The sequence below is a fragment of the Setaria italica genome, chromosome I (genome assembly GCF_000263155.2).
Source record: "Setaria italica strain Yugu1 chromosome I, Setaria_italica_v2.0, whole genome shotgun sequence".
Classification (NCBI taxonomy): Eukaryota; Viridiplantae; Streptophyta; class Magnoliopsida; order Poales; family Poaceae; genus Setaria; species Setaria italica.
In genome coordinates this window covers 5,477,942-5,487,734 of record NC_028450.1, presented here as the reverse complement: position 1 = coordinate 5,487,734, position 9,793 = coordinate 5,477,942, and the positions used below count along the sequence as shown (strand labels likewise).

At 57.0% G+C, this 9,793-nt stretch overlaps 1 protein-coding gene and 1 pseudogene across 1 annotated transcript; both read right to left on the bottom strand.

Annotated features, from left to right (window-relative positions):
* LOC101777624 overlaps positions 1–645 on the bottom strand; it is a 5,508-nt pseudogene extending 4,863 nt beyond the window's left edge.
* A 4,220-nt stretch (positions 646–4,865) lies between these two features.
* Positions 4,866–7,394, bottom strand: LOC101768821 (gallate 1-beta-glucosyltransferase). The gene has a single exon (XM_012847690.2). It carries the CDS (start codon positions 6,754–6,756, stop codon positions 4,984–4,986), a length of 1,773 nt encoding a protein of 590 aa, XP_012703144.1. The 5' UTR covers positions 6,757–7,394; the 3' UTR covers positions 4,866–4,983.
* Positions 7,395–9,793: the final 2,399 nt, after the last annotated feature.

Sequence of the window (9,793 nt, the reverse complement as noted above, 5' to 3'; positions counted from 1 at the left end):
CCCCCCCCCCCCCCCCCCCCCCCCCCCCACACACACACACACACAACCCCCAAAATCGAGAGGAATACCCCGTCAGATCACATAACGAACCCAATGCCGACGGATCAGAGGAGAGCGGGGTGGAGAGGAGCGGAGTACCTCCAGGGCGCGGAGGTAGGTGTAGATGTCGGAGGCATAGGACCCGCAGAGCTGCGGGTCAGCGGGCGCCGCCACGGCGGCGCGCGACGGGGAGGAGGAAGCGGAGCAGTCGGGGTCGGGGTCGGTCTCCGCGGCGGCGGCGGCGCGATCCTTGGCCCCTGGCACTGCCTCCCATCCTCCAAATCCCCGCCTTCCCCATCCAGGCTAGCGGTGTGGTGCCGGCCGCCGCGCACCAGCCATTGCCCGTCGCTCCACCACGTGCATCGCTATGCCCCGTCGCTCCACCGCGCACTGCCGCCTCCGACTCCGAGGCCAACCGACGCCTAGGGTTTGGGCCGTCACAACCGAGGCTACCCGACATCTAGGATTTAGTCAGAGCCAGGCCGCAGGGCAAGACGACCCACTCGCAAGGGGCAGCCGAGAGGTACAGGGGGGCGGCCGGCGGCAGCGACGACGAGCGGCTCGGCGTTGAGGCGGCCGTTAGAGAGAGAGAATGAGGAGGGACACGGGTCGGGGCTGCGGGAACGCGGCGCAGGAAGGGCCGGCAGGGGGTTTTCTGCAAAAGTAGCAACGGGCGGTTTCTGCAAAATTGACGCGATTTCCGAATTTTCTCTTTTTGGCGTTGAAATATTTTGGAACCCGGGGGTGTTCCATAATAAAATCGAACGCGGTTACTGTAGTCTGAGGGCCTCCCTGGACCCGAAGTGGATTAACGGAAAGATGGAGGGTTTTTTCGCAAACCTCGACGCACCTGCCGGTGTGCTCGTGGACGGCCGGATGTCGGCAATCCAACGGACGTGAATAAGGAGCGACGTGGCCCGCGCGAATGGTCCCGCAGGACCCCCAGAATAGGGGGAGTTGATGGCTCAATTTGCATGAATCAAATCGCACGGCCCATTACAGCAACAAGGTCCAAGTCCATTACCACGACAGGCCCAGACCAGCCAGTGCAGAGATAGGAATGTAATTTGCGGGCCGATTTGTTGGGCTGATCGCAAGAAGAAGGTAAATTACATTCCCATAACTTTTATGAACCCATTAGACTACAACTTTAAAATCCACTAAGCTTGTCTAGCATAACTATTACAATTTATTAATCTCCCTTCACGAATAATATCCGTCATTTTCTTACACTTAATCCTAATTTTAACATTTCGAACAGGCTAATCCAACATTGCATGAAAGTCAGATATTATCTTGCTCACCCCCACCTCACCTAGATTTTCCGACATGCTTCAACATCTTTCTTACAACTAATTCAAAAATCCGCAAACTATGATTCAATATTTCGAATAGGCTAATTCAACATTTAGCGAGAATCAATATTTTTTAGCTTGGGAGATCCGTGAGCTCTGATTCAACATTCAACATTTCGCGAACTCTGATTCAATCTTTAACAAAAGAACTCGCGTCCCGGCCTCATCTTTTTATTGTGTCGCTGGGAATCCTTTGGTCGTTGAATGCTGCTGTTCGTTGCAGCGTGATTATCACAGATTCACAAGGACTTACGCAATCAGGCAGGGCCCCATATACCTGTTGGCGGCGTTGATGCGAGAAATCCTGTGCAGGCTCAAGGTTGGAGCCCACTGGCCCTCGCAGAGGAGGATGGTGACATATCCTTCATTCCAAGAAAACGAAGGGCCGGTACATCTAACGATAGATGACATATATATCCTTCATATCCCTCTCCGTTCTTTAAATATACGAGGTCTGGACAAATTTGTTCATCTTTGAAATAAATTAGTTTAAATATTTATGGATGGAGATCGTACAACTAACGGAACATGATGTGCTTTATAAAGAAATTGATGGCGCCCGTGGTCCCGTCGTACCCGAGAAGAAGATTGACAAGCGTAGTAGGGCCGTACGAAGTTTAATGATTACGAAAAATCCGGTCGAGTGTTAGGTATCATGTGTGGTTGCTGCAAGGCCAAGTACACATTCTTCGCACCGTCGTTTGATCAGGGAGCGAGGAAGAGAAACACGATCGGGATGATCGAGCTTGGCCTTAGCTTGGCGGGTGACGTATGTAGGGCCGGGCCGAAGAGTGTTCCGGGATGGACGAACGGCAGTCGTCGGTCGGATGGCATGCATGCACGCGTCTTTTGTACAAGGTCAACGAGCGACAGAGGAATGGCAGCCGAGAGAACACGTACACGAGCCCGTCCGTTGTTCTGGGAATACGCGTCCGATCGAGGAACACATGAGCCACCGCATCCTCCTCCGCCGTATGGAACGAACGGCGGCGGTGCAGCCCACTTTTCCCGTCTGTCTTGACGGCGCGCGGCCGCCAGCAGCGAGCGGCGGCCGTCGTTTTTTCGTCGTCGACGATGCCCACACGGCCCACGAGCGGTCACCTTTTGTTTGATCGAGGACGGAAGAGTGATCACGATTACACGATCGACGAACCAAGCAGCTTATGCAAACCCGGCCTTGCCTTGTGGTATGTGCAGGTCGTCCGTCATCCCTGACGTTTTTGAGCGTGACCTAACCTTGCCCGGTGACGTAGGGGGCCGGCCGAGCAGCGTATCAGGAAGGGCAGCCGGTATGCAGCAGCAGCTGGGAGAATTCTAGAATGCCATAGAGTGGTGCACTGTTTTGTTCTGTTTGATCCTGCAAGATTTTTTTTCCTTATTTGACTTTTCTTTTAACTACATGATCTATTTTATACTGCCGTTGGTTCCTACTCCCGTCATCCCATCTAATATTAGGATTTTTCCTCGCCAGCCCTTAATTTTTAGTCTACTGGTCACCCGGGTGTTTATTCTGACCACAATCATCTGGGTGATTTGCAGGGGAATAACATCCGGTTTTGAACCGGAAAAAATCCAGATGATACAAAGAGATCTGTCACTCGAAAATTCTGATCCTAAGATTCTGATAAGACGATTAACAAAAAAAATTATATAAATAAGGAAAAGCAAAATAAACAACTGAACATATTTTTTCTATGGTTAGCCAAAGAACAAATAATTTTAGGTTAGTGGAAACCCTAAAGATGCAAACACAACATGCAAATTTACACAGATTTAAAATTATACAATATACAAATTAAAATTACAGTAACACACTGTAAGTTACGTACTAATGTAGTGTAAATCATTAAGAATCATAATGTATATGGAATCTTAAAGTTACTTAGGAATATAATGTATAACGAAAGGAGAGAGGCAGGAGAGATCCTTGGCAGGCAGAGGGTTTGAACGAGGAGCGGGTCTAACGACCGGACCACAAACTGCTGCCAAAAAATTAAATGTGTTGCGATCTCACAAAGATAGGATAGCATCCCCCATCTCGCTGTGTCTATTGGTACTCCGACTCGCAATAATTACGGGTCGGCATACCCACCCGCCCGCAGAAAAGAAGCCCAGATTTGATTTTTGGATCAGACGGAGGAAAAAAATAAATCATCAGATCGGACGGTGCCAAATTCAGGTGACGGGAGCTCCTGAATCACCCGAGCAATCGTATAGCTTTTCCCTAATTTTTACCCTGTTCCATGGTCGATTAAGAGCGTGCTTGGTTGGCAGCCTTGGTTTGCCAGCCCGCAGAAAATTAGGCCATGTTCCAGTACTGTCGCCGTCAAAGGAAATCACGTGCCTGCATCGATGCTTTTATGTGGGCGCCTGGCACCGTGACACACGACCCATCCCGACCCACTCGGCGCCGGAACAAGTACCACGCTGACACCGCGTGCGCTCGTGCCCCAGGGTTCGTCGCCCCCACATCGCCGTCGACCCATCCGTGCCCCGTACGCCCCTCAAGCTGCAGCCGCGCCTGCCCTCCTCCTGACGAGACCTCGCCGTCCGTTCACGGGCGGGCTCACCTCCACCCCAAAACCAACCTAGCTATGAGTAGCTTCCAACGCCAAACGAAACTACTCTCCGTACCAAATTGCAGTCGTTTTGCTTTTTTGTTTTATAGATGTTTGTACCCGACTACCCGTTCCAAATTATAGTCGTTTTGCTTTTTTATTTTATAGATGTTTGTATACACCTAGACATATACTATATATACACTTATATTTAGTTGCTATAGAACTAAAATAGAAAACTAAAACAAACTACAAACTACAATTTGAACTACAAAATTTCTCAGCTCTCCGATCCTCTGGCTCATTGGCTGGCATGGCATGGCATTGGCAGCTCGCCCGCACCACACACCCACACGCGTCGTTGTGTCGCCTCGCTCCAAACGTTCCATGCACACACGATACGACGAAGTGCAACAGAACAAGACTGCAACCGCGGTAGAACAAACAAAATTTCAGCATCATCGTCCCGCCTGCGTTGAGCCTGGCCACAGCCGGGGCCCTGGCGGACGGGATCGAACGAGCCAGGCTCGACCATCGGTTCCTACGAGAACCGATCACGCCCGACGTGGCGTGCCTGTGACTCGGCGCCGAAAAGAGCCCTCGCGCCGCGACACTTGTGTGCCCGGGAGGCCGGGATCGCCCACGTCGCCGTCGACCCATCCGTGTGTGACCGTGCCCCATACGTCCCTGCAACCAGCAGCCCTCCGTGGGCGGGAACACCTCCACCATAACTTCACTTCCAACACGCCAGACTGCAAAATTTCTGAGACGGCTCGGTTTCGTACTTTCGTTTGGTTTCATGCTCTTGGCAGCTCGACGTCTCGCACGCCCGCACCACACGCGTCGCTTCCGGACCTTCCATGCACACACGGCACGGCACGACAAAGGAGCAACGAACAAGTTGCAAACGCGGTAGAACAAACAAAATTTGGTTTGCGAAAACACCCAGGGATGCCGTAATCACTGGATCATTATTCTAAGATTCACTTTTCACCTTCACCACGCACAACGCGGGGTGATCACCACACCGCCTACGGAACGGCTACCTCCACTCTCTCCTGCCGCTCAGCTACCCCTACGAGCGAGGAGGCGTCCTCTGACGACTCCTGGGCCCGGGCCTTAGCCGCTCCCGCGGCGCCACCACACGCTGCTCGCCGTGCCACCTCGTCCACGAACGCCTGGACGTGTGCGTCCGATGACCCACCGGGCCCCACGGCGCGCCTCGCGGCCTCGCTCCACCGCCTGGCGCTGGCGCGCATGGCCTCGGCCCGCGGCCCCGCCACGGCGTCCTCCACGGCCTCCCGCACGGCCTCCCGCTGCAGCTCCGGGGAGCCCGCCCGGAGCCGGACCCCCATCCCGAGCTCCTCCACCAGGAACCGCGCGTCCGTGCACTGGTCCCCCCACTGCGGGAACGCCACCACAGGGACCCCCGCCGCCACCGTCTCCAGCGTTGAGTTCCACCCGCAGTGCGTCAGGAAGCACGCCGTCGACGGGTGCGCCAGCACCCGCTCCTGCGGGCTCCACGCCACCACCGCGCCGCGCCCCGCGGCGACGGAGGCGGGGAAACCCGGCGGGAGGTGGGGCTGGGTGTCCGGCCGCACCACCCACAGGAACGGCCGCCCCGTCGACGCCAGCCCGTGCGCCATCTCCGCGACCTCGGCGGGGGACAGCACCACCACGCTCCCCACCGACACGTACACCACGGAGCGCGGGGGGTGCAAGTCCAGCCACCCCACGCACTCCTCCGCCGCCTTCATCAGATCGCCGCGCACCTCGTCGCCTCCGCCGTCGCCGTCACCGTCCTGCCACCCGACGGCCTCGACGAGCGGGCCCACGGGGATGAGCTCCGGTGGGCGGGGCGTGACTCCCCGGAGCGCGGCCGCCACGCCGGACTCCAGCTCCGTGAACGAGTTGACCAGCACCCACGACGCTTGCCCGATGGTGCGGAACTGTTCGACGATCGCGCCGGCGAGGAGCTTGTACGGGTTCGACGGCAGCAGGAACGACGGCACGTCGGCGACGGTCATCTCGGGCAGCCCCGGCAGCGAGAACCGCGCCTCCGCGTCGTCCTCGGGCGGGAACTCCACGAGGCCGTGCACGTGGTGGTAGTAGAGCGAGAACACCGCGCACGACTGCACCCACAGCACCGCCGACGGGATCCCGGCGCCGGCGGCCACGCCGATCGTCCACGGCATGAACGGGTTCGCCACCACGCACGCCACGGGCCGGCCCTCCGACGCCTGGCGACGCAGCAGCGCCGCGAACGCCGGCGGGCCGGCCGACTCCAGGTGCCGCATGAGGTCGTCCAGGTCGGGACCCGCTGGGTCGCCGTCCTCGAGGAACTCGAACCGGACGCGGCCGCGGCCCACGCGCACGCCGTCGCCGCCGGACGACACCCCCGCAGAGGCCGCCAGCTTCGCGCCCACGCTGGACACCGAGGAGAAGGTCACGAGGAGGCCCTTCGCCGCCACGCGCTTCGCCAGGCGGAGCATTGGGTTCACGTGGCCCTGCGCCGGGAAGCATATCAGCAGCAGGTGCGGCGGGGCGCTCGCTGCCGCCGCCGCCACGGGCACGGCCGCTTCCTCACCCATGGCCGCGTACTGCGCGAGCGAGCTCTCAGGACCTCGTCGGCCTTCGTCGATCTCTGAGCTGCTTGATGATGACTCTGTCTGTCTGCTGGGCCTCTTGCGATGTCGTAGCACAAGGCTACGGCTCGTGTACACATTTATACGGCAGGAAAATGGCCTGGATCGCATGACGTCGGGGGTGACCATGCATGCCACTTGCCACGCAAGCACACACATAGACAGATTACTGACTTGTGATCTCGTGCGTGCCGCGAAGCTAGAGGGATTCAAGTTGGCTCTCTCTTGGTTCACTCAAGAAACGCTACCGCAAAAGACAACAGGAGATGGTTTTCGCTCAGATGGGATACATCCTGGGACCAGCAGCTGGGGGTGTTGGCCTCGGCTGTCTTGTCTGCTGTGCGGAGTTGGTTTGCTGTGCGGAGTTGGTTTCGAGGGTTTTTGACGAAAGTATGGCCGCATATTTGCCGAGGCCGACAAAGGCTACGTCCTCACCTTACTGGGGCGTTGTTGCGGCCACCAAAGTCAGCAGTTTTTGCCAGGTGAAGACTTGGTCTGCTCTCCTGGAGATAGACGGACGATGACGGCGTTAGCGTCGTTTCCTCCCTGAAGGCATCGTCTTGCAGGACCTCCTCACTCTACCTCCGCTGGCTTCTGGTTGTTAGACAATCGGTGACATGCGTGTGCTCATGGCGTCTTTCTCCCTTGCAGGCTACAGGCATCTTAGGTTGTGTTTTGTGTGGTGATGGTGAGGCTGTCTTTTCTGTTGTTGTCGTGTTTGTGTTGTTTGTCGTCGGTCATGGCTCTCGTTACTGTGCACTTTGGGGTTTCTCCCGAAGTTGTGATCCTCCTCTTCTTAATGAAAAAATGCACTGTGACGACCGGACCCTAATCTTCCGGGTTAACCTTAATCCTAGCCCTGATCATCTGCCTTGTTTTGCCGCGCCTGAGTGCTCAGCCTTCCGCCCGATCCCGACCCCTGAGACCCGACCCCTCCCCGCTTCGCTCCGATCCCGACCCCGGCGAGCTCAGCTCACCGTCGGATCCTTCTAAGTTTTCCTCAAACGTCCGTTCTATCCGCCCGGTGGACCCGCGAGATCTTTTCCCCCAGATCTTCCGCGACAGGCGCACTCGAGTTGCATGCCCGCTTCAGAGTCTCCCCGCCGCGTGGCTCATCTTCTCCGACGCCCGCCGCTCAGTTTTGTCTCTGGCTCACGACCGAATGGATCCTCGCGCCCCCTTCCCCCAATAGCGGCGGAAGCCCCTCTGCAACCTTTCTGCAGCGCCTCGCCTCCCGCGCCCATCATCACACCGCCAGATCCCGGCCGCAGAGCCCGATGTCGCCCGTCTTTTCCGTCACTTCGAGCTCAGTCGCGCTGCCTGGTCTCCGCTACCCGACGATTCCTCCATCGCCAACCCTGGCCATGGCAGCGACAGCTCCTTTTCCCCCGCCCTGCCAGAAGCCGCCCGACAATCTGTTGCTCCGCGCTCGCCCACGCGCCCGTGGCTGCATGTCTTTTCACCTGTGCGCCCTCGATTCTAGCGCCGTTAAACCGGTCGCTTCTATCAAATCTTCCGCACGACGACGCTCGCCTCCGCCAAATCTCAACCACCGGCATACCCGCTCCTGCGCCGCCCTGACGCCAGAACCCAATGACCGCTGGCGTCATCCCCGAGTCCTGCACCACCGCCCTCTTCGCTCAATCGCCGCCCCGGCAGAGCACTCCATTGCTTCTCCCCGGCCTTCGCGCCACTCCCCTTCTCTCTCCCGCGCCGCTTCCCTTCCCCGTTCCAGCAGCTATATAAAGGAATGCGCAAGCCCGCCGGAGTTCCCTCCGCCATTGTTGCCTTCAGCCTTTCTCTTGCTCCCTGCTCAAGCTCCTAGCACCACACCCTAAAGTTCTTGAGGAACTCTCCTCTCAGCTCCCCTCCGTTTTCTCCAAGCCACCCAGCCGCTTGCTCCCCCGTGCTGTGTAAAAGCTCACTTGTGACTCACAAGAAGCACCGCCGCCGGAACACTGCCGGTCTTAGCCGTTGTTCAAAGCCTTAGCCCCTCCGCCCAAGTCTGCTTCTTCCCGACCCCAAGCCTTCCTTGTAGAAAGAAGGTAAGCTGCCGACCCCAGTCCGCTTCGCCCGACCCCTCTTATCCGCCCGACCCCGGTTCCGTCTCGCCCGACCCTATCTGTTCTGCCGACCCTTATCCGCCTCGCCCAAGGGCTCGGCTGTGATCTTCTCTTCAACCCGAGGGTGTATGTGTAAAATTTAGGAACCCTTCCGCGCTCACGTCGGAGGATCCCTAGTATACCACATCCTCTAGTTCAAGGATCAGATCATAAGTTCCTTTCCGACCCTTGCCTCTTGATCTTCACCAGCTCTCTTGAACCTCACCACCCTCCTACTCTTTGTCGCGAGTTTCTGGGCTCAGGCGAGCAAGTGTTGCTGTTGAAATAACCGTCTATGCTAACTCTTGCATTGCATTCGTGTAGAGCTACACCTCGCCGACGGCTTCTACGAGCTACACCCGGCGCCAGAAGACAACGCTGTAGCTGAGCTCTTGGCCGCTGAAGCCGAAGTCGCCCCCAAAGTCGAGCAGTTCTCTTCCTCTTTGCTCGAAGGCAAGCCCCGGTTGCATGAAACCCTGCGTTGTTTTCCAAACTTGTGCATGCCTTCTGTAACATGTTTGTGCATTTACGTATAGGAGTTGTTTGAAACCCTAGATGCATAACTTAGTTATCCCCATGATCTGAGCACTAGCTGTTGGACCGAGTAGTTGCCTTGCTTAACTAGAAGGCGGTAAAAGCCGAGTGATTTCCTGTCACTCGCGAGTTGTAGGAGTTGCATGTCTATCTTTCTATTATAACTATAAGGACGATGGACGGGGCAGGGTTTGGTAACTCTTTAGTGGACGGATGGTTGCCCCGTCTGTCTATGAAAACTTGCTAAGGCCCGACAGTGGTGGTGTTCGTGATCAAGTGTTTGAAAGTACTAACCTCATACTTAGTATGAGATGAGGAAGCCTAGTACCGGATTGAACCTAGACGTGAGCGGTTGCCCCATTGTTCTTGGAACGGAGTTTCCCCTGCTGGTTGTCGCACGTGGTGGCAAGCGTGGTCACAGGACGGCCGAGGCCGGGTCTGTGGAACCTTGCACCAAAGGAAATGGGCCCGACACAGGTTAGGGGATTGATGGGGAAGGCCGACACAGGAAGCGACCTCCGGGTGCGCGGATGTCGTGAGGTTAGGTTCACCATGCATGG